The sequence below is a fragment of the Ptiloglossa arizonensis genome, chromosome 5 (assembly GCF_051014685.1).
Source record: "Ptiloglossa arizonensis isolate GNS036 chromosome 5, iyPtiAriz1_principal, whole genome shotgun sequence".
Taxonomy (NCBI): Eukaryota; Metazoa; Arthropoda; class Insecta; order Hymenoptera; family Colletidae; genus Ptiloglossa; species Ptiloglossa arizonensis.
This window is the reverse complement of record NC_135052.1, coordinates 11,041,155-11,066,562: the sequence shown is the minus strand read 5'-3', so window position 1 is coordinate 11,066,562 and position 25,408 is coordinate 11,041,155. Positions and strand designations below refer to the sequence as shown.

General features: G+C 50.7%; 1 protein-coding gene across 1 annotated transcript; it reads right to left on the bottom strand.

Annotated features, from left to right (window-relative positions):
- Nucleotides 1-23,136: 23,136 nt before the first annotated feature.
- Nucleotides 23,137-25,000, bottom strand: LOC143147467 (uncharacterized). Its single transcript, XM_076312713.1, has 3 exons — nucleotides 24,737-25,000; nucleotides 24,496-24,681; nucleotides 23,137-23,187 (listed from the first exon to the last, which is right to left on the bottom strand). The coding sequence occupies exons 1-3, from the start codon at nucleotides 24,998-25,000 to the stop codon at nucleotides 23,137-23,139; spliced, it is 501 nt and encodes a 166-aa protein (XP_076168828.1).
- Nucleotides 25,001-25,408: the final 408 nt, after the last annotated feature.

The window sequence follows — 25,408 nt, the reverse complement described above, 5'->3', positions numbered from 1 at the left end:
CTCGCGTGGACGTCTCGCGGTACGAAATCAACGGAAGAAGAATCGGAATTATTCCGGCACGCGTTTAGGCTCTCGGCGCGAGAGCGACTGCGCCGTTTAAATTTGCATCGGCGGCTTATTCAGCGTCGCGAGGTCTGGATATCTCGAGCGGCCGCGTGCAAGCTTTCCGCGAGAGGACTCGCATTGTACGAGTCGCATAGAATTCGCGCGCTGAATACGCCCCTCCTCCCCCCTTGCTCCTCTATTTTCTTTCTCCCTTCCCGCGTGTACGTGTGTGTGTACGCGCGAGCGCGCGCGTTTTTTTTCTTTTCCCCCTTCCCTTTTCGTACGTACGAGCCTCTTTTTATTACCGCTTATAATACGCGATATATCTCGGGACGCTCGCGAGCGCCGGAAGATTAATAAGACTGACGCGAGGTATCGACATTCGAATATAATGGGCACCGAACGAGCGTGTATCGGTGGGGGGAGGGGGCGAGGGCGTTCGGCTGGTATTTTCGTGACAGCGTCACGACGCCTCGTTTGTCACATTACGAGCCGCATCGACTTTTCCTCCCCTCCGGCGGCCCGCCGCGGCCGCGCGTGCCACCGCGTGTGCAACGAGGAATTATGCAGCCCGATGCATAATTCCGTCGATGCTTTCGCGACCGCCGCGCCACGACTGATTCGCGCGTCGCCGCAATCGCTCCTGATGTGCACGCCGATCAACGCGTCGCGTGCCCGGCTCGTAAATCGTGCGCTCCTGGCTCTCTCGAAACGGGCCCGACGAACGCCTCCCGGTCCCTACGTGCGTTCCAATTGTTTCTCTCTCTCTCTTTCTCTCTCTCTCAAACGAGAGAGAGAAATACCTTCCCCGTATTCCGAGGAAGGTGATTCGACCGCCGTGCAAGCGCGGTAGATTCTACTGTCGACCTGTTCTCAGTTTTCGAGAACACCTTTTCCGCGGCAAGTTGTTCATTCTTAACTCGGATCGGTTCGAGAAACACCGGCAACGACTGTATGGAACGAGGAGATCGTCTTTTAAGAAGTTGCGGGAGATGTTCCTTTATAAAGAATTTTTTTTTCGAATTTAGTCGCGATTATCTCAAAGGAACGATTCAAATTGGAGAATAATACTTTCTCGCGAGAAGTTTACAGAGATATTCTTTTCGAATTCGATCCGTTAACGACTGTTGAGCACGGTGTTCTGTTGTAATATTGGTAATTGCTCGGTCAGGGCGCGTGTATCGTTTTTCGAGAAGCTTTAAAAGAAACTCTGTTGACAACTTTGGAGGCCCTACACGGTCGAAGGTCATCCCGGGCCTGTTAGTGGACTCGTCGGTAAGACATTCAAGCAGGCCCTGCCTTATACGTCGAGACATTGGGAGATCGGTAAGGGACCGTATATATACCTATCGGAGCAGGTACGAGAACTTGCGGGAAACGGTCGGTTAGGTCTGGGTTAGGTCGGTGGTCAGTTTCCCTCTGGTGGCAAGTGTGGGTAGCGCCGCCGCAACAACCAACGAGCGTATTTAAACGGCGGTAGTTTCGAATGGATGATACTATTGGAAATAACTCGTTGGAAAGTGTGCATCGTCGTTCGAAGAATCTCGCGTTCTTGAAATAGCGTTCTGTTCGTTTTGAAGTCCAAATGTCGAGGAATTTCGTGTCTCTTTCGTTACGCGCCTTCGTAGAGGTCCGTAGAGTCCCTGGATTCGGTTCGTTTCCATTTCCCGCCAATATTATCGGCCGATTCCGCGTCTCCGTGGATAGTCTAGGGATACCGCGACACGCCACGTCCCTTTTTGTTCGTCGAGTTTCCGGAACGAGAAACACTCGAGGCGCGAGAACAGGCTCGACCCAGCTGCTTCGCTCGCGTTCCGTTTAGGCGTGAATCCTCGGAGCTGGTTCGAAAGAAGTTCGCGAGGCGGTGTGCTCGGTGACAAATATTCGGCACGGAACGAGTCACGGGATCTCGGTTGGTTTCCCAACGATTGCGTTTGGTACGAGCTCGCCTCGCGATCGAAACGGGCACCGTGACGAATCGAGCAACGTTTCCTTTGGAGTAATGTCATCGAATCGACCGTCAAATTCGACGAAGGTGGTAACAGAGAGAACGGAAAGGAGAGAGAGAGACGGAAAAACAGAGAGAGAGAGAAAGAGAGAGTTACAAGAAAAGGGTGGATTTCGGGGGTGGCGGTTATGGTAGTGGTCTGGTAACAATAGGTCGCAGTGGTGGTGGTCGTCACAATGCCGGCTTGCCTGACTTCTTTGCGTGTCAAATGACTGAAAAGCCGTGGGGAGTGCACGGGCGGGGGTTGTGGGTGGACCAAGCGGATGGGGGTTGTAGGGCGGGTACACGGTGGTATGAAAGGCGTGCTTTGTTTGGAAACAATGCCGATACTCGGCTACATCCTCATCTCCATTCTTCGCCTTGACGCAGCGCCGCTCCGAAAAGGGTTGCCTTTATTCATCCCTGATTAAAGTTATAGGTTATTTTCGCTCTGTTTCGCGGAGAAATACTTTCTAAGATTTTCACCGCACCACCTGTCACCGGGCGGTGGAACTCGGCTGGAATTACCTGTCGACGGTGGCTCGCGTGATTCTCCCTTCGTTTTCCATCGTAAAATCGAGCAGAGTCGACCCACCGAGCGATATCGCGACAATCGACTTCGATACGGGCGTACGAATACAAACTCAACGATCTTAAATATCAAAGACGCTCGGATCGCTTTCTCGATCGCGAGAAAGACCAACCGTTCTTCGCCAACGCGTACCACCGAAGAACGACGCGAAAACGACGTAGATATCGCGTTCGTTGGTAAACCGTGTTAACCACGCGGGATCCATGATCAACGTTCACCCGTGTTTCTCGATCGACGGTCTCGCGAACGCTCGTAATTCGCAATTATCCCGCGAAACGCGCAAATTCGACCGGTCGGAGGTGTTCCTCGTCCGCTAACGATCTCTCGATATCGAGAGGTGGGCGCGAGCGAGTTATCGAACCCGAACGTCGAACGCAACCCTTAAAAACTAGGGAATCGTCGGGGCTTAACGGTCGCGCAACAAACGCATCTAATTCGCCGGTGGACGTAGCTGTCGTTGCACGGACTCGGCCGGTCGGAAATTCGCCCCAACCCCCGACGTTTTCTGGTTTCAAAGGAGAGTAAGCCTGGCCCGTGCGGGCCGGGAGAGGAGACGTCGCCGAAGGAAAGCTCATAACAAACTATTGAAAAGCCGACGAATGAAAAATCAATGGCGGGGTGGGCACGGGCCAGACCGGCCCGGGGACGGGGTATATACGCGGGAGGGAAAGCTACAGGGTGGAAGTTGGGGGGGTGGTTTGGTGAATGGAATATTATTGGGGCATCCTTTCACGCGGACTCGACGGAAGCTAGAAGACCTCATCTGGCGAGCTGTATGGATGCCGTTCGCCGCCCTGGCAATGCCGCCTATTGAACCGTTGCTTATATATGTAGGTATTTACACACGTTCGTGGATACACACGTACGACGGTCACACACGCGTGCCGGTTACGCGGGCGCTTGTTGCACACAGCTGTCGCGGCGCGTTACACTAACGCCTCGTTCTATCCCGGCGTGTGCGTCCCCGCGAGTGTATTTACACGACGACGAATATCTATAAATGCATGTATCGCGCGGGTGTTGCGCGCCTCCCTTTACGTCTACGTATGGGTGTAGGTTCTTACATTTCATGATTTATCACGCAGCTTTCAGCGGGCCTCAAAGCGTCCTGAAAGCGCGCAGATTGATAAAAGAAATAATAGAGGACGCGAAATAGAGGGAGTCGATCTGATACGACGAAAGAGCGCGAGGGCTGGGCTACGCGAGGGGCGAGAACGAGACAGAGACGAGGATTCCAAGGGTGGAGCGGCGAAACGACGACGTACCGCGACAAGGATGACAAGAGCCACGGAGGAACGGGAGGAGGGTGGTGGTGGAAGCCTGAATGGGTGGCTGGGGGAGAACGTCGAACGTCGAACGTCGTTCCTGCGAAACAGGGGGTGGTGTGGATCCTTTCGATACGCTTCAGCCCGCATCCCTCCACCCTTTTTCCTACTCGATTGCGTGTCTTTATACCGAACTGGCACGCGGGCATTCCCGTTGCGCCGTCTCTCTTCGCGGCACGTGTGCCTCGATACATTCCTAGGCAAGGGGACGGGAGGAGGGTGCGGATCGGTAGGGGGGGTGTCGGGGACGAACAATGTTCGTTTCGTTCGTCGGCGTGCGCTTCTTTTTCTTCTTCTCTTTTCTTTTTTTTTTTTTTATCCGAGGGTCGAAGCATCATTGTCTCTCGGAGCGCGCGGCGCTCGCGTTTCCTGCGCGAGAAATACAAATTTCGCGCACAAAGAGAAAAGGGAACCGGTGGACGACGGGATCTCTCGGCGATCGATGAAAATTCGACGAGACATCGAGGAAACATCGAGACATCGAGACGCGTCGAGGTTGGATCGCGAGCTGTTCCGTAACCGTGGGTTCTCGTTTCTTTCCGCGTGGCGGAAAGTTAATCGCTTCGAAAGGAGGAGGCGTTTGCCTTAAGGTGCGCGTGCGGTGAGAGTGCAGGCGGCGTACGCGGAGACAGGATAAAGGGGAGTCGGGGGCGGCCGAGGAGGAGAAAGAGGAGGAGAGGACGCGGATGAAGGGAGAGGGCTCGGGAAGCCGGAAAGTTGCAAATGGGATGAAAGGGGACGGCAGCTCGAGCGAGAGATAGAGAGGAAAGAGGGGAAAGACAAAAGGGGTGGTAGAGAACTGTGAATCCCGTGGCAGCATTGTCACTCCATTCGCCGGGGTTGCAAAGCCGGGGCGGTTCCGACGCCACCACTACCACCGCTTCTACCACCACCACTAGCCCAGCCGCCGCCACCGCCGCCGCCACCGCCGCCGCCGCCGCCACCGCGCTCGCTTCAACCCCTAGCGCGCTAACCTTGTTTTACTGCCGTCTTCCGGATTGTCTACCGAATCGACCGAAGCAGTTAATTACTCGTTAATTTACTGCGCCCGCGATGTTATTGTTATTTTCAGGCCGACCAGCGCCGCCAGGGTTATCATTAAACGGCCACTTGCGCATTTTACCGCCATTGTCTTACGAGGATAAACGCGAGCAGGATCGCGGTGACCGCGTACCACGAATTTCGCGCTTAACTTTGATTCGTTCCCGATGGAAAAATACCTCGAACGAACGAGGAAACGAACGTTTCGCGGCGACGCACCGTCGATGTACTCTCGACTCGTCGCGAGTCGGTGTCCCCCTCCTTGTTTATCGCGCGCTTAGCAACGAAGATTTCAAAACAGCTGCGAAGGGTGACTTTTCACGGTCCTCGCATTATACAGTCATCAACCCTTCATTGGGGTTTGTTAAAGGGCGCTCGTGGAAAGGGACCGGTTCGAACGAGCGATTTATCATTATCTCGATAACCCAGCGAAGATAAGGCGCTCGACGCCGCGAACGTTCCATTCGCGCGGGGTGGTCGTATGATTTACTATTTCCTCGGCGCATCTGCTCGCTTAATTAACGCTTCTCCGATGCCGTTTCGAAGATACGTATCAACGTTCACAGCGTGCCGGCGCCGGTGAAAGAGATGCAGCTTGGAAATGTCAGCAGTCGATGTAATTGTGTTTCGTGACGTGCTTTATTGCCGGCCGATAAAATTCACCGTCGCGATTTCTTCCTATTCCCGTTGCCCGGCTTCGATTCATTCGAACGACGCGGCCGGCTTTATTTAATCAGTCGGCCTCGCGGGACGCTTCGATTTATATTTTCGAACGCCCGTTACGAAAATCACCGGTCGTCGACCACTTTAACGCGTTCCGCGAGCATTCGCGTCTTCTACGTGACATTTTCAACGTAGGAAGCCGCGTAATACGGTATCGTGCGAACGATCTTATTGCGCCGTATCGTAACGGGTGGCGCGGTTTTCTCAACGGGGCACATCGATGACCACCGTGGCGTAACGGTGATCTCGACACCGGGCCTCCAAGACGGCAAAATTTTGTACATTTTCGCGCAAACGTACTAATTAGTTTTAGAGAAGATGCTCTAAAAATTGTATCGAGAACGTAACACAATGCCTTAATAAATACAGTGCAAATTAGTACGGTAGAAATTAGTTTAGAGAAGATACTCTAAAAATTGTATCGAGAACGTAACAGCGTTCGGTGATAAATACGGTGGTAATTTTTTTATTCACAGTGCACCGGTAAAGTGCATCGTTACGTTTACCAAAAGTATAAATTATCGATCGTCGAATAGAACGCGTCCTACTTTACGCCGTTGCGCCGACCATTTATATTATTTAGAATTTTATTTCCGCTAGTATTTATTCGTCGGAAACGTTTTGAATAATTTTCGGCGGCGTGGAAAAATGTGCGTCGGTGGCGAATGACCGGCGCGTCGGTGAACGCGGTAAACGAACCGGTGGCATCGGTGGTTCGTAATCGTCGGTTGGAAAATCGTTTATTTTCTTTTTCGGTGCTTTGTAGTTCACGGTACGCGAAAAACAATACTCCGGGTCGGGATAGCGAGGGACGAAACGCGATCTTGTCGGTTCTGCGCATTTCGAGCCTGGCGACGTTTACACCCACCGATACACCGCGCGTGGCGTGGGCGCGCGTAAAGCGAAAAACTTGTCGAAATAATGGGCGGCTGACCGCATTTTTCAACCGCTCGTACATCGGCTCGTGCACGCGGTTTAGGGTGATTACACGCGGGGTAACGGCATATTGCGCGCTCGTAAGGGTGGATCGGTTGGAAGTGCGTACGGGGGCGTGGTGTCGATTCGATGGTGCGTGCGGAGATTCACCCTTCGGCGTCGACTCTCTTTTTCCGTCTTCCCCCTGATCTCGAAGACCTTACAGTCGTCGCGATATATATATATATATATACATTCGTTCGTTTCCTCGAGGACCGTTGGCTTCGACGGTAACGATTACTTATTGTTAGAAGGGGAATAAACTTCCCGTACGCGTGTTCATCCTGTCGAATGTTACCAATCTAACCGCATACGTTAAATTGATATTGCTACTCGACCGAGAAAACTATATTTCGATCGTGTACTGGACTACAGCTACGCGATCTTTCTGATCTTGTACGGAAAATGTTCCCGTACGAAGGATCGAAAGTCTCGAGAATCTTGTTCTTCGTAATATTTGTCTGTCCGGTGTGCTCTATCTCATCTTTATCCTACGGTCAAACGATCGTCGTCCTGCGCGATTGGATCGTTGAATAACGAATCGCCGTTTCTTCGCTAAAAATTAGTCCCCATTCGTCGCGCACGTTACCGTGTAATCGCGATCGTCATTTCGCGCGAGTCTCCTCGAAATCGGTTGAAAGATACATTCTCGTTGAAAATTCTCCCCGAGCGATCTCGGTCCCCGCGAGTCCCCCGGTCGTTCGTCCCCGTCGCGAGCTCGACGCAACCAAGTGTCCGGGATAATCCATTGGAAACAGAAACTCGTCGAGCACGCAGCGAGCCGGCACAATGGCAACGCGGGGCTCGTCGTCTCCGTATCTTCGGGCGGCTCTCTGTGCGGACCTCTCATTGTGACCACGGAGCGGCGCAGTCAGCTATTATGTTTATTAAGTTGCCGGGGTTGGGCCGATTCCGAGAGAGGAAAGGAGCGGATCCGAGTAGGGGGGAGGGAGGGAGGAATCGTGGGGTGGGACGGTAGAAGGAGGATGAGCCAGGAGGTGGTTGGCGAGGGGTTGGATGGTTTAGAAGCAGGGGGTGTATTGTGCCAAGCATTGTCTGCCCCATTGTGTGACATCACGGCCCGATAACTGCCGATAAGACCGCGGCAATGCTCAGCTTGTGTGCACGTGTACGTGGGACCGTTTGTGTGTTTGCCCGCGGAGAGGAGCCAGATACGAAAGAAATATAATGTAGGTAGAGAAGCTATAGAGCGCCAGTTGCCCCGGGAGGAGGACGGCTGATGGAGGTCGAGTGACTTTGCGGGGCACTCGCCCCTTTATTCTTCTGATTCCTCGTTCCTCTTCCGCGGATCGAAATCGCATGCCGCCGCTAAACGCTCGTCCTTTGTGCCTCTCGACGTCCCTGGCGATAGAACGCGGCTGGGCCGAGCCTTGAACTCCCGGCTGCCGCATTCACCGATACTTCCCAGTTATTGGAAAGTGGATCCGGACGCGGTTGCGTGCCAGCCGGGCCCGCGATTAAGCTTTCAGTTCCCTTCGAGTAGAAAGGAAGCTTCGATATTTCACGGAGAGCTTTTTCTTTCCTCGACACTTCCCCGCCTTATTGTTCGAATTAAATTGACCCGAGACGTTGGCGGTTCTCTCTCGTCCGTGAGACCGCGATACGGCCACCTCGGCGTGGACCGCCGCGAGACATCGGCGTTCGCGTTTTCTGCGCGAGAAATACAAATTTCGCGCACGAAGAGAAAAGGGAACCGGTGGACCAAGGGATCTCTCGGTAATCGATCAAAATTCGACGAGACATCGAGGAAACGTCGAGACGCGTCGACGTTGCATCGCGAGCTGTTCCGTAACCGCGCGTTCTCGTTTCTTTCCGCGTGGCGGAAACTCGGGAATCGGGGAGGACGACCAATTTGTACGAGAGCGTCCAAAGGTACGCGAAGGTGTCTTCGCGTGGATTTTGCGGAGGAAAATCGGAAATATCGCGTCGTTTCGATTCGACGATGGAAACCGAACGTAGACCGTTCGGTGAACTGCGCTTGGACGTTGCGCGATGGAAGGAGATTACGATTGGAAGCTTGTTCGCGTTGCGAAAAGCGTAACTTTTACCTGCAAAGTACCGTGGGTGAAATCTCGCGTAAAATTTTCCGCGCTCCTCGATCGCTGTGCAAAGATCTACGAAGAGTTCACTCGGGATTGGCGCTCGAAGAGATCGAAGACGCTCGGCTGTTCTCGGTCGCGCTGTTTGCGCGTCGATCGTCGAAAGTAATCGTGACAGATCCGAGTAAACATCAGCGCGTGTCGATTCCTCCTCGAGCCAGAAGCGGGCAGACGGTGGGAACTTATGGGATGCCGTTTGACATTTTAATGACCGTCTGCTGCGAATGTCGGCTGAAATTGGAGCCAAGTGGCGAGAGTCACCGTAATTATCGTTAAATTATTCCTCGTTTTCGGTGAACGCGGCGCTGATTCGAGGTAATCGAAGGTATCGCACGGTGGGTACACCTTCGAGACGACAAACGTCTCGATCCCGTCGACGCCGAGGAGAGCGAGAGTGGTTCGATCGCGGCGCGTCGATTCGGCGCGAGCCACGCTTCAAAAGGCCGAAGCAGGCCGCCACGGTACTCTCGGCTCGCTCGAAATTCCCGGCAATTTCTACAACTTTGCTGCTTAAACTCTGCCGGTCTCATTAGGACGTGATTTCTGTTCCAGGTGCTGGAGTCTCGGAGGCCCGTGGCGCGGTAAGTGGCACTTTCGCCCTTTTCATTCCAGACAGAGCCGCGGGTGAGTAATCGTTTAAACCCGTGCGCCGCGGCCCGTGGCATTAACGTCGGCCAGAGAGAGAGAGAGAGAGAGAAGAGAGAGAGAGAGAGAGAGAGAGAGAGGGGAGGGGGTGAGGGAAAAAAAGAGTGTCATTGAGAAGGAAGTACCCCAGTCCACCACCCCCACGCGTGCACCCTCCCGACTGACGTTATATTGACCCAACACAGAAGCGCGCATTCATGCCCGGCCGCGTGGCTACCGGCCGAATATGAATAACAATCAGAAACTATAATAACCCCACCTCCCTCGCGATCTATATAATGCCCGTAATATATGTATACGGTGCCCTTTACGAGCACGGGCATTTTTATGTTAATCAGCCAATCGGAGAACGGGGACGGGCCGTCGCTCCGCCGATTTAACCCCGCCCGCCGCGGCTGCCCCCGGGGCTCCATTGTAAACAGAAATCGTCGCTCGAATTTGTTCCGCGGCGACGCGACCGAAAGAAAAGGGAGGAACGCGAACGACGAGGATCGTAAAGAAACGGATGATCACGAGGAGGGTGCACGCGCGTCGAGACCGGGCTTGCGAATCGAGGACGCAGAATGGGACGATTGACCCCCGGACGGTGGATTCTTTCCTTTGGAGCGATGGACAGAGGAGGGGAGTTTTTTTTCTCTTTTTTTCTTTTCCTTTTTTTTCAGCGCGTCAACGCGGAAAGATCCACGGGTCCGTGACCGTGGCGGACAGGATGGGAGGGAGTCTCCGTGGAATCGCCCTATCGATTCTCCCTTTTTTTTTCTTTTTTCATCTTTTCCATTTTCGTGAATTCTAATTTCGATAATCGCGTCCACGCGATGTTCGTAGGGGAGAGCGAAGAACGATCGTTTCCAAACGTTCGCGGGATTATCGGCGCAAACAACGAACGAAAATCGGGGTGGAAAAAAAAATAAAAGAAAAGGGGAGGGGTCGACGGAACAACGACGCGCGATCCACGTTGCTCCGGAACCGCGTTCGCGCGATTTCGAGCGGGAAGGAAGGTTGCCGCGAGTTTGGTCTCGAGGCACCGCTTTTGATGCGGGATTCCCGTGTACGCGGCTCGGCCCAGTTTCGCGCGACCAGTTTCCACCGTCCCGCGTCTTAGTTCCGCGAGATTTCGCTCGTAGCCGGGCTCGACGTCGAACGTTTTTGAAATATCTCGTCGAAAGGTGGTCGGGGCTCTTGTTCCGTGGTCCATTCACGCGGGATCTCTCTTCATCGGGCGTCTGGCCGTCGGTCTCGCCGGGCTGCCGTTAGGCGAAATAGAAGCGGACGCCGCGCGCGTTAACCCGCGCTCCGCGCATTGTACGGCGATTTGTACGGATTTCAGTTCTCTCGGTGTGTGGGCGCGTACACGCAACGCCCGCCTCGAATCGCTCGTCTTGAGAGCGCGTTGTATGCTCTCCCGAGGGGTGGGTGGGAGGAAGGGAGGCGTCGAGGGGAGGGGTGGGACGGGGTGGGGTGGGGTGGGGTGGGTGGGTAGAGGAAGAGGGAGAGACCGGATCGCGTAGATACAGAGATAGTCCGCGAGAGAGACAGCGGGATGAGGATAGGCGAAGAGCAAGGGAATCGCGGAGAGGAGAGAGGAGAGTGAAAGAAGGTCGTGGCTAGCCGTTTTGTGCGCGCCGCGCGCAAAAGATGCCTTTGAATCCTTAATTCCCTTTGAAACTCTCATTCTGGGAGCAAAATGGCGAGAACGAACCGTATTCTTCGGCTGAATGACGTATTGAGCGAGTTTTGTATGCCGTTGCGTCCGCGTGTGGCTCATCCGGAGCCTATGCCTGCTTATACGTAATACGTTCTCTCTTTTCTCTTCGTACGTTTCTTGCACGCGAAGAAGAGGGCCCGCAGCGGTTGCTCTTTTTCTTCCTGCCCATCTTTTTCCACCCTGCTTTTCTAGCGTTCTTTCAACGCTTCCATGGTTGTACGCGTCGCGCGCCCGTACACGCCCGTCCGCCCGCCCGCCCGCGCGTCGATAGCGATCGTCTTTCGAACCGCGCGCGATTTTTTATATCGCCGACCGAGGATCGCGACTCGGGCTCGATTCGATCGTAGGAGCTCGCGAGACCGCTCGTACGGGAACGTTGTTTCGTTCGTGCAAAGTTTCCACCGTGAGGCGTGCCTCGAATCTTTTGCGTCAAGATTCGCGAGAGCAGACGCTCTTACGAGACGAAAGTTCCGAAAACGAATTACTTTGGAAAATATCGAACATCGAACGATGATACGGGACGCAATTATCGAGAGTGTCGATCGTTTTTGTCTCGTTCGTGTGCTCGGTAATGGATACGGACGAGGGATCGAGCGTCGATTCGTTTCGTAATTTAATCCGATCGATCGATAGCGCGCGTAGTCCTGATAGTATTGCAAGTCGGTTTTCAATGTTTCTCGATTCACGGGGATAGATTGTCTTCCGATTGGCGAACACCTGTCCGAGTTTCGCGATTACCTTCGTTACGCCGATGGCTCGACAGAAAGGAGGGTTGCGGCCGGGGCAGCTCGAGAGAGATACGCAGCGAGGGGCGCGGGATCGGAAACGAACGGGAAGGGTGGGCGATCTTGTGGACTTAATCGGGCATCGGTGCTTTCCTTCGCGAACAATTGTCGTCTGACTTTGACGTGCCCTCTGACACTTTCTCCTGGTTCCCTTTCTTTGTCCGACGAGAAGTCCCTGGAACATCGATGCGAAGCCTCCGATCGATGGTTCCGTCGTTTGCTCGGACGTTCCACGGCTCTTACGAAAGAATCGTTTGCTCGATGGTTTCTGGAAATTTTTTAAACGAGAATTTCCGCAGTCGTTTCCACAGTGTACCGAGTACTTGGTTCTACGACTTGGAAAATAACCGTTTAGGTGCAGATATCGTTTTCCAGATATCGTCTCGAATATCGTTTTTCTCGCATTCTACTCGTTTCGAGACCTTTCGTTGGTTTATCGCGCGATTCGAAGTAAATATCCAACGAGTAAGCCGGTGCGTGTAAATTAATTTACACATTTTTAATAAATTGCAAAGAGTCCCGAAATATATTTTAAAAATATTAAAAGCACGATGGAAATCGAAACGATTCGTCGTCGCGATCGTTACCGAACACGACTCGTACGTAGACGAAAGAATAGTGTACGATTGTTCGTCGAGCGTTCGGGAAAATCCTTAACTCGAAATACGATTTTTCGTTCCTTTCGTAACGCGAAGAATCGATACACGGCACTGTCGATTCCTTCTTTATTCCGCATTTACCTGGTGTTTCGCGACTTATGTACGCCGCACAGAGTGAACGGAATACCCGTATACAAAACGGAATTTAAATCGAGGGCTCGTTCCTTCTGTACGGTAATGAAGATTTTTGACAAACGCGAGACGCTCGAGAAGTATTCGGTACTTCTATTCACGGCGAGGAGATGCAATCTTTATCGAGAAACATGTTCGTGGAATTCGAGCTGCAGTTGCTCGGTATTGAAAACCTCGGGCGATTGTACTTTTGTATTTTCTTGATTCTGGGATACGGTTAAAAGAAGACGAAGTTTCCAAGAAAAGTACGTAAGCATAGTCTCTCTCGCGTAGTTGTCGGTTTCTTTCAAAGAAAAGGCAATTCACGCGGCGCGAGTTTAAGGTTTTAACGGGGAGGGTCGGGGCGCGGAACGAGAACCAGTTTCTTTTCTTTATTTCCGGTGTGTTTTACAGTTGCTCCTTTGGAAGTTGAATGGAAAATACAAAGAAGGAGATATTTTATGGAATACGGAAACGAGCATAAAGCGTTTCCAGGGCTCGGCAACTATTCCGTGGTTCGTTCGACGAATACAAGCGCCAGCGTTTCGTTCGAGGTCTTCGACTCGTTAGACCACGAGGGTTAGATCGTATTCCACTTAAGGGTGTATTCTACTTCGAACGGTCGTTTTCCAGACGATTTTTGCGCATCGATGACAAAAGAACCGTGGAACGGGAACCGTCGCCTTTTCCTACGTTTATTCCTTTAACCCTAACTTTTTAACAAATTTTAAACAATTTTCTCCAACGTTCCACCGACCGAAAACCACCGCCGCGCATCGTGTATCGAAAAACGCGTTCGATCGACGACACGGACACGAGTTTTCCAAAAATGTGAAATTCGATGGCGTCTCGATCGTGGTTCGCGCGATAGGGACGCACTTGTTTCGCGCGTGCGAAAGAATCATCGATCTCCTGGTAGCTTTCCAAACGTCCGTGTCGCGAACGAAACGTTTCAAATTCGTCGCGCCGATACGCAGCTCCTGCGTTCTTCGAGGCTCTGTAACTTTCACGACGTTTAGCGAACGTTTCTTAATAATTCAAGGACGCAGGTTTTCGCGACTCCGGGGCTCGATGAAATTTCCGGTGATTCCAATGTTCGCGAACGTACCACTATTCGAATGTTCGTGAACGTACCACGATTCGAATGTCCGTGAACGTGCCACGATTCGAATGTTCGTGAACGTACCACTATTCGAACGTTGGTGAACGTACCACTATTCGAATGTTCGTGAACGTACCACGATTCGAATGTTCGTGAACGTATCACGATTCGAACGTTCGTGAACGTACCACGATTCGAACGTTCGTGAACGTACTACTATTCGAATGTTCGCGAACGTGCTACGATTCGAATCGTTCCAAGTGGAACCGCCCCTTGATTCACCGACGAGCGAACCTTTCCAGTCCGGTGCGAGCCCTCGTGGTTCGAAAAGTGCGCGGCAGGTACGCGTTCCGCTCGGCGTCCGCGCGGTGATTTTCGAAAGTCGATTTAACGAGCCGCGCCGGTTCCGTCGAACCGGCGACAGAGTCCGGGGCGTCGATGTACGGGCCAAGAGTTCCACATTATCGGCTGGGTTTCTCGCGGATACAATTTCCCGACGCAATTTTCTTTTCAGTCGCCCGAGCGAATCTAGCCCGGCCTCGGCGGTGGGTGGCAAATGGCAAAAGGGGGAGGGCGAGAAAGAGAAAGAGTTAGCTTTGATGGAGGGGGCGTGCGGGGAGAGGGAGGGCAGAGCAGCGGCAGCCCATATTCGTGCATTGTGGCACGTTCCATCGCGTTCTCAACTGAACTGAACTCGACTCAACAGTGGAGGACACAATGGGCGGTATGAATAAGTATAACAGACAGACACCGGTACAGACAGACACAGGTAGCTCAGGCCGCAGTATGTGAATGAGGAACCCATTTGATAACACGCCTCCACAGCCACCCAGGTCCATTGTGTCGCTTCCTATTCAGCTGCTCTATGCCCTCTTCTCCTCCTATCCCCTCTTCGACTCCTTCTACACCCCCGCTGCTTCTGCTGTTACTTCCTCACCCCCTTCGTCCGCTATCTTTGCCTCGCCACACCCCCTCTCCGTGTTCCTCCCTCCGATATCGCCGTGGAAATCTTATCCCGTCGGTGCCCGACCTGCACCTGTACGCGCGAAAAAATCTCAAGGAGACCGCGTCGACGATACGTGCTTCCGGACGTAGAAACGGCCACGTGGCCCCTCGACTATTGCCTACGTCCTGGACCGAGATCGTCCCGGTGCACACGCCTACGAGTATCGCGAACGTCGACGAACCACCTCGAACCGAACCAGACGGGAACGAACTTTGTTCGACGACAGGTTGTTCGTCCGGTTCGCTTTCACGTTCTCGCGACCACTCGCGACTACCGCCCGGTTCGCTCGAAGACGAGAGATAAAAACGATCGTTACCACGTGGTGAGTCGTTCCGGTGGCGTCCACTTCGTCGATGATAAAAAAAGAAACGGGAGCAACGGTGAATAATACGTAACGCGCGTCGTCACCGCGAACACCCGTACAATTTATCAACGATTTTCTCGAGTCGAGTTATCGCGCGCGGCAACGATTCACGGTTCAGGGTCTTGTCGCCCGGAGATTGGCACGCGCGAATCCTTTGCGGGACACCGAGCCGGTTTTCTAAGAATTTTCATCATTTTTTACCAGCACGCCGCCCGATTCCATCGGTCCCATCGTGTTTTCCCTTTGACCTCGATCTTTTTGACGCGTCTCCGCGAGCACGGAGAATCGCGCGCGATGCGATCGACCGTACGCCGGATGATTCGTTTCGCGTTTCACGGATTTCTGGGTCCGCGTGTTTCGTCTATACGAAACGGGACCGTATCTCGCGAGGAAATTTCTTATTACTCGTGAACAAGATCGGAACGTTTACTCTTTTTCTTTCGTCGTACGTTCGTTCGCGCGCAGAGAATCTTTTTCAGCGTTTCGTAAACCGAAACTTTTCCTCGGTACGTCGTATTCGCGACGATTTGGTTGTTTTCGTTGCGGTTCGTTAACCGATGGGAAAAGGTTGCAACGTTCAGGGGGATACTTACAACTTTCCATCTTTTAAAATTATATTCGTTAGGGGAGGTAACGCGCAAATATCGACCAATTGTATAAAAAGAATCGACCAAGACACCGATACACTCGTTCGGAGTACAAACGAGCAACGTATCACGGGCGTATGAATCTTCATCGTTTGTTGAGCAACTAAATCTTCATCGATCGAGTACTCGTGTCTGAGAATGGAACGAGTTTCGGGGATTTCTTTTACAAAGAAAACTGTTGGACGCGCGAAAAGGGATTTGTTTCTACAGTGAATGCAACGACTCTTTTTCCGATCATCGGAGACAAAAGGGTGGAAGCGGTTATCGTGCCTCCCGAAATAGATAAGAAACGAAATTTAAAAGAATGTCGGCGTCCTGGAGGAAACAGTCGAATTTTACACAAAATTTTGCGACTTTTTTTCCCCAGCGACAAAAGGAAAGCTTCGCGGATATCGGGTTGAATTCGGTACGGACAATAGACGGACATTTACTTTATATGTGTGTAAAATTCTAAGGCGGTTCGTTTGTTCTCGAGACTTTACGTCAACGATCGTGGAAAATGTTGTTCAGAGAGAAACGAGTCTGAAATTTAACGTACAGTTTTAGGATACGCAACGTACACGTGTATCGGGTTTCGGTGAATTGTTTATACCATCGCGCGTAAAAAGTCTCGAAAACTGTATCGAAACGTGTAATATTAAAATTCAGAAACGTACCTGATTTGAGGTAGCGCAAAATTAACGGCGCAATACGTCCGTGACGAATATTAATATTTAAGAGTGTAAAAGTGTCGCGCTATTCGTATCGGCTCTGTTAACATCGTGCGGTTGTTCATCTGTACTTGGAACCGTGTCCTCGCGATTTGTCGCAGTAATTGATTCTCGTCGTTAAATGTCCGTGGACGTAATCGTTCGTGTAATTTCGTCGAAGGTGAGTTTTGGTTTCATTTTCGGAAAAATTCCTCCAGATCGGCCGGACGGTCGTCTCCAAATTTCGCAACCGGATTAAGGTCACGAGTACCCATTATGCGGCCCGGAAAACTGGAATATTATCGTGTGCATCGAATAACGCAATATTGCGATGCAACGGCACCTTTCGTTTCACGAAACGTTACACATTTCGATACTTCGAATCGGATCGGTCGAGATTGCTGGTACGATTGAAAAATTTCTCGATCTTTAACCTTGTACCGCGAGTTCGCTTCGAAGTCCTCTGCCTGCCGATTTCTTTTACAATTCCGTCACTAAGACTTCAAATGAAAGGGTGATCCTCGAAGCAATCGATCCGCGCGAACTTTATTCGAAAAAAAGGAACAGTTTTGTGGTATTTCCTCGCAAAAGAGATATTCTTCTTCCTCGTAACCGGACTCGCTCGATCGACGCGACAGAGTTCCATCCGTGTATCTCGTGACTCGCGTACGGTGTCGGGATCGAGCTTAAACGATATTCGGGAAATTCCTTCGGTGGATACGGTTCGTCGTCGAGCTCGTCCCCTTGCGGTCTGCAACGACGAAATACGAAACAGAAATAATGATCTTTGCGCGTAAACGCGACACGGGGGCCGCGAGGGCCGCGGGACGCGGATCCGGGACGTCTGGTCGATTAGCGTCGATCTAAAAAGGGACGCGTACGCGTAACAGCGGGACGCGAGTCCGATCGGCGAATATTTATCCGAATTGAATATTCACGCGCGAAACGGGCAGACATTTCGGCGGTGAAAGCGAGTTTCCCGGGCGCGTCCGCCGGTCCGAATTGATTTTGTAGTCAATGCCGGACCGAACCGCCGACAATGCTCCGATTTTCGGGATCTCGGTAGCATAAATAGCAAATAGCGAAGGTTCTGCAGGTGTATGGCGAGCGTGGACCAGCGAACGCGAGCTATCCGGCGAGCTCTCCGTACGCTCGTCCACGGTACGTATACGTGTACGTTGTACACCGAGTACCGACAACAATGAGGCAGAGACAAAGGCCAGGTACAATGCTGATGTTGAACTCGACTGATTTCGACGATTTTTGGCCTTTGCATGTGCATCGCGCGTTACTCGACAATGATTCCCGCATACGTAATCATCGGTATGGGCAGGGAAGGCTGGTACACTCGCGGAACAGTGGCTCTCACGCGCGCCCTCTTTTTCCCTCCTCGTTCAGCCCGTTGATTCGAGGCCTGGTCCCGTCCCGTTTCGTCCCGTTCCGTCCCGGTCCGTCCCGTCCCGTCTCGTCCCGTCTCGTCCCGTCCCGTTCCGTCCCATTCGTCCGTCCGTCCGTCCGTCCGTCCGTCGGTCGTCGCTCGTCTCGTCTCGTCCACGTCCGTCCATCCGGAGCTTTTCAATGCTTCTCTGACGCACAATGACGCCGCGCCATCGCGATTCCGCGAGCCGTTTATCGGTTTAAATACCAGCGCAGCCCGGGTAATAATAATTGTAAGCGATAGCCGATTTATGCCCGCGACCAGAGACCGTGTTTCTAGCGGCCGGCTACAATGTATCTAATCAATGGCAGTTAATGCCAAAAGCGACGCGGCTATTTAAATGTGAAACTGATAATTACGCGGGGTACGCCGCTTGATATTCCGCGATCGTGTTCCGGTATTACCCTCCTCTGTTCTCCCCTACCACGGCCATCTCGCGGATCGAGCGGTTCGATCGAGCGCCCGTTTATCCGTACATCGGGTAAACAAGGGGAATCGGTTTTACGCCGACCTGGATTTATACCGAGCGATCCTCGATGCTCTTTCCCCGTGTCGGCTCAACGGGGTGGGGATGATCCAGCTCCGAGCGAGTTACCACGGACCTCCCCTTTCTCGTTTGAGAACCCGCTCCCCGAGTTAGCCGCGACACGGTTCGATCCGAAATAAATCCCGGGGTTTCCGCGTCGTGCAACGTCGTTGGATCCACGGCGAGCGGCTTAGACTCGCCGCGTCGCTCCGCGCCGCACCGCGTCGTTCTTCCGCGCGCGGTGTTTTTCGAGAATCGCGGCCGATCGATTGAGCACCCCTGACCGCACCTGAATAGATACATTGTGCCGGGGCAGCCTATTGACGGGCGATTGTTCCCTCAACAATAACAACAATATCTGAATAGTCGTCGTGCACATCTCTCGCGCGTTGCACGCACCCACGCACGTACGCACGTACGCACGCACGCACTCGCTTCCAAAGTGTGCATGCGTGCGCGCACATCCCTTTGGACGACCCTCGCGCACTCGCCTCGCCGCGTCTCGCCTCGTCTCGCCTCGTCTCGCCTCGTCTCGGATCGACTCGGATCGACTCGGATCGACTCGGATCGACTCGGATCGACTCGGATCGCGCATCCCTTCGCACGCTTGCACGCACGCCTCTTTACGCGATCGCGCGTTTACGTGCCCCCCTCGTAACCGCGGCCAAGAGTCCGTATCTCGCGCGCTCACGCGACACGGGGGGTTTCTCGAGACCCATACGCGGGGAAACGTACCTTTTCTGGACGAATTTCTCGACCATCGACGAACGGGACCTACCAGGTTTGTTACTCGATCGACAGAGATGTATCGGGCGGTAGGGTTTTGTAAAAAGTCTTTGTTTGAAAAAATTCCAATAACCGATCTCTAAGACGCTTCTCTTAATTTTGAATAAGTGAGTTTTCTCGCGCTCTGTATTCTCGCACGCATTCATTCCCTTTGGTTCTGATCGTTAACATTTCTCGCTTCGTGCATCTGGTCACGTTCATAAAAAATTTCTCACTCTGGCGCCATCTCAATTGTTCGTCTTTCGCACCTTAATTCGAACATTCCGTCGTTCTATTCGAGTGCTCCACTTTCACATCTCGAAAACACTTTACACGCTCGTCCGTCCCAAACGCTTTACATTTTCTCCGGACCACGTCAAAACCATTCGTTCCCACGCGTTAACGCATAAACGATCAGAAATACTAGCATAATCGTCGCTTAACTGTAGCGATCGTTCCGAAGATCGTTTACGATTGATCGGTACCGTGCACTATGGTCTCGTAGACGTTTCACTCTTCGAAGACGAGTGCTAGGATCAGAGATCGTAACGGTTAGAGAATGGTTTAGGTTCCTTTGAAATGGTCGGAGTGAAACTCGTGGATAAATAAAAGTTCTGGCTCGAGTAACATTTTTAAAAAATCTAAAGAAGCGTAACAGTTTCGAGTGGTATGATCGGAGATGTTAGTTGAAACGAAGCTCGTACGATAAGGGTTGAAAACAGATGTAGAAAAGTTCTAGTTTGAATAATATTTGCTAAGGGTTTATACAAAAGGGTAAGAAGAGGAACATTTTCTTCGTCGATAGCGAAAAAGTATTATTTTTCTGTTCCTTTTTATTTCGTACCTTAAGTTCGAAATAAAGACGATACGTTGTTATATCGTTAAAGAAAATTATTAGCTAAAATATTCTATAAATTGGAGCGTCGTTTCTTTCGCGAGACGTTTTCTAATCAAAGTTCTAGAATCACCGTTTCCATGGAACTTTCATCCGAAAAATTCTCAAATATCTGCACTGGAGTTTTTAAACAAGTTTTTGAGGCGAAAAGTAACGTTTTATTATCGAGATACTCGATAATTTTCCGCCATCTTTTCCAAAATCGTCCCATCGAGGCCAATGTTTGTTCTCCAAAATGTCCCACGGTGGTATTTTCATTACCGGAGGCACGCGGCGATAAAATATTCTGTAAAATGATCAAATTAGTTTATATCGTAATAGGTGGCGCGTTTATCCCACCGGGGGTCACCAATGACCCCCGGGGCGCAGCGGCGCGTTCGGTCGATTTTACAGGCGTCCAAGGTATAAACTTTCAATGGAAAAAACTGCTAAACAATTGCATCAAGGAAGCGACAACGTTCCGTAACGTTTGCGAATTGCAATATTTCCAGTACGGTTCGAACTAATTAAAATAACTGAATTATTAAACTACTCATTTTCTGTACAGCTAACATTAAATACATAACTGTGTCGCGCACGTGTAATTATATTACGCAACGGTGGATAAAAATTCATAATTGAATTTTAATGCCAATTTCGTTAAAAACAGCAAGTATCTTGCGAATCGATGATATTCGAGACACTTGTTCAGCTTCTGAAATAGCGTTGAAATACACGCTTGTTTACATCCGAATCGGGAGTAAACAACACGTTCAATATTGATGACTTCGTTCGCAATATTACAATAAGTCAATAATGTTAAATTAAATGTAACACGGATGAATGCAAATTTATCGGTGAACGTACTGTGTTTCACGCGGTATAACGGTTCAAATTCCAAAACTTGCAATTCTATTAGGTCTACCGGAAAGTTCTGTCCGTACTCTACACACGAAGTTTTCCCGGACAGAGAATATCGATAGCGCGTCATAAACGATTATCGATTCTCGTTATTTTCTTACGTAGGTGTACACTATAAACGATGTGTCCAAATTATGGCCGATAAAGTGCATTTGCAATATCGTACATTGTACAAATTTCAACTAGAATGTAAGGTTGTTTCTGGATCGAATACAATATCGGAGAGAACTTGAAGAGGGGTTTGAAAAATTTTAAATAAACGATCCAAGTATGAAATATGAATCGCGTACGGTGTACCACGTTTAATGTTGGCAAGATCGTAAAAAATCAGCGACGAATTCTTTTCAAAATGGAAAAGAAGCTAGAAATTATACGGAGTTCGACGAATAATTTTGGATCGTATTAATCGTTTACCTGCAACGGATGTAGAAGCTACAAATCTCGCGTAGTTATCGAGTAGACTGAAAACTACTGTTTCATCTGTGTTTCGATCAATTTCGTATCACCGTGAGACGAGTGAAACACCTTTGGCCGGTTGTTTTCGTAAAAAGAAAGAAAGAAATATATATGGAAATCTGGTGAATTTTTCTATGCATTTTCCCGTAACACCCGAACAACGAACAATTGAAAGTTCATCGACACGTGTATGGATCGCGGAGATGCATAAATGCTACGCAGGAGTCGCGTTCGCGTTGAATCGCAACGTTTCCTTGATCGTTATGGTGATGAATGAAAATCCTATGCTTAATGGGGATCAGTGAAATAATTGAGCGTAACGCGGAGCCCCGTTGTAAAATATTGTTTATTACCCGCTTATAAACAATGGTCAGTAAAGACTCTAGCGAAATGGCTTCGGTACGATTATTACAATACTCTGCGAGCGCACATTACATTTATCGTGAAAATGTATATGCCAATTATAATTATAGCGCACCAGTCGATTGTTCGTAATATTATAATGGGTCGCTACATCGTTGCGCACAAAGCGGTGTATTTAATGGAATGGCTGTGAATAATTCTGCTCGCGCGCGCGCGCAAAAGAAAAGAAAAAAAAAAAGAAGAGAAAAGGAACGAAGGAATTCACAGCTGGAATTACCAGCTTAACGTCGATTAATGGATCATTATCGACGGAGAAAGGCGTTCGATACACTTTGGCGTCGATAAAGCTCGTAAAAAGTGTGGAACGCGCGATTCCCATCGAGCGATTCGTTCGTCTCTGAATTGCATCGGTTCTCTAAAATCTCGCGGAATCGCGCGACGTTCGAAACACTCGTATTCGGTTCGAAGACTCTCCTCGCAACGTGTCCCTACCAAATGACAAATCCTTTGCAACGTATAGGCGTAACGATACCTGACCCGTACGTTCGGTGAAATTCTTACACGGAAAGAAATAGAAATTGCTCTTCGAATCGCTCGATGAGCGCGCTCTTAAAACTAGTTCAACAAATATAGATGCCCGGAAAAGCGTTTTCCGGCCTACTCGGACGAGAATCGCTGCGTATGCACGGACTGCATAGCAAATATTCTTGAACGCGTGCGCGTAAAAGGCTAAACGAAAGCATTTCAGAATTCGAGAAACTCGCTCGCCGAAGAAAATGTGATGTTCGCGGCCCGTAACCGGCTACGAGGTATAATCGACAACGATCGTGCGATCGTCGGACAAACGCGTCGCTGTAACGTTCGTTCGCGTACGAAAATCGTCCAAGTGCAATTAACGAAAAACGTTGCGCCGCGAGAGAAGAAAAATGTTGGAAAAATTATTCGAAACGAATCCGCGTCGATTCTGTCCGACGATCGATCATCCGGCGCGATATCGGCGCGCGGAGAAGTACCGCGTGTATAAATTAATCGTATCGATCTACGTGCACGTGGGTTCTATATGTATATATGTATAGATACGTATATAGATATGTATATATATATATGCATGTTGTCTACTATCTGTTAGTACGGATTCGAAATTTCGCGCGCCTCTCGTGGTTGATCACCCTCCTCCTGGTTTCGTCCACTTGGACTCGTTTCGAGCCGGCTGCCGCTTGTCTGGTGTTTATCACAGTCTCGCGATAAAGTTTTTGGTCCTTGTCGATGACGTTAAAACAGGTACGGCGATGGTTCGCTGAAGCCGCAGTCTTTGCAATTCCTCTGTAACGTGAAAAGAAAACGGGGAAAAAATTTCGTTCCAGGTATCGCGATCCTATTTGTCCACGTTTACTAAAGTTGCGCACGGTTCGACGTGAATCTGTCCCGTGTCTTGTTTTGTTCGTAATTTTTCCGAGTCGGGGAACATGGCGCGATCGTAACGCAAACGAAGAGGACCGATCGAATCCCCACGGTTCAAAAACGTTCATTCGGTAGCTCTTTCTCTAAAAGTACGACGGAATTTACCATGCAAAACTTCTTGACGGCACGATACCGCGAGGTTCACGACAAGATCAAGATCGTCCGGATGACGGACTTCAGGAATAAATTTCCAAAAGTAAACGACTAGAAACATTCTCTTAAAGCGAGTGGTAAATATTTACGTATCGAGAAAGAAGAAGAAAAAGAAAAATAGTCGCCCCGTGTTAACGGTGCCCTTAACGCGTAAGACGCGACCTTGTTCGGACTACGATACAACCAATCATTCCAAAGTCGGATCGAACAATTTTTTTTCTCCGTTCTACCTTCTCTTTTACTCTCGGTACTCGAGACCGGTTTTCGATACGTAAATGTTCATTGGTCGATTGATTCGATTTTTTCGTACCCCCCTCGAAGAAGAAAACCGACGAAAATACGGAAAAATCTCGAGTCGAGTTCTCTCGTAAGTGTCGCGTGTGATTTTCTCGATCTGCAGAGCATCAGAGACGTTCGAGTGCTGTCCGTTCTGAACCAAATACCATCGTCGATCGTCACGAGCAAATTATCCACCGTCAGTGCCAGTATCGCGCAATTTCGTTACGGGGAACATTGGCGAAGAAGGTTGAGACTCGTGAAATACTGGACCGCCGGTCTGATCGTCTCTTTGCCGGTGTTGTATCAATTTCGAGCGATAACGAGTTCGAGAACGAGCATGGACTGTTTCGGGCGAAGCTCAGGAATGCTGACGGACGATCGCAGACCTCGAAACGAACGAGACGTTGCGCGCGGCAACGAATGAACGACGAAGAAACGTTCTCGTGGACCAAGTTCGTCGAATTTTGCCGGGAAGACGAACACGCGTTTCAAATTCTGTGGAACAATTTCGCGCATCGAGACAACCGCGATCGTTCACGGTACTGAACCACGACGGTTTCCAATCGTTGAATCGTACGTACGATTACGTGGTTCGCGATTTCTAGGGTCTTCGAACGCGTCGAAAATCGTCCCTCGATATCGAACGTCACGACAATAAATAATCGACTTTGTCCTTGGAAACGCGTTGTAAATTCACGGGAGTGTCTCTCTCTCGATCTCTCGAGAGTATTTGCTCACCGTCGGGTACTCCTCGGTCAGGCCGTATTCACCCAGTCGATAATACACGGACCGATTCTCCATGAAGCTCTTGAAATCGTAGCGGGGCATCATCGGTATTCTCATTTGCCAGAACGGTTCCCTGATGTTCGCTCCCAAGTTCAATATGTCCCGTTCGTTGTAATAAACACGGAGCGGCTCGTTCGGCTGTAAGCAACGATTCGTTGGTACTCGTCGTTTGGAATTCGGTCGGAGAGTGAACGGTCTGTACCTTTTCTTGCTTCTTGCAAGGCGGTTCCTCGGCCGGTGTGCTCGGTCTGGAAGAGGCCGGAGTTTGTTCCGGTGTCGTCGATTCGATGGAGGGTACCAGGCTGCTGACTCCGCTCGATTCGCTGGCCGTGCTCGGCGAGATCGGTCCGCAACCGGTCAAAGTTCGGAAACCGTGTTCGTAGAAGAGTCTCGAGCCCAACGCGGAGAACTGATCCGGCTCCAGACCGGAGAGCGGTAACGCTATCGTCAGTGCCATACCTTTGCCCTCTTGCGTTTCGTTGAATCGGTACGTTGCGGCTTCTTTGGAGTTTTTCGTAGTTCTTGCGTCGACGTCACTGGTATCTGAACGTTCGTTCGATGGTCGAAGACCGTTACAACGTCAACCGGCGACTAACCGAAAATTTTCGGTGTTCTCCTTCCCCCGTGTAGGATCTACCCGTACCGTTCGATGTCACGTGTACGTGTTTCTCGATGTCGCGTGTATACGTGCTTAGACCGTGTTTGAAAATAAACACGACCTTAGGAATTTTGAGCTTGAATTACCGGTACGTTCTTAATCGCGGCAACAACACGGTACAAGTATCGCGTACTGCTCTGCGGTGATCGAGTTCGGTGAATGTTGCCTGAAACCGATCACGATTTATCTTCGAATCTGTACAATTTT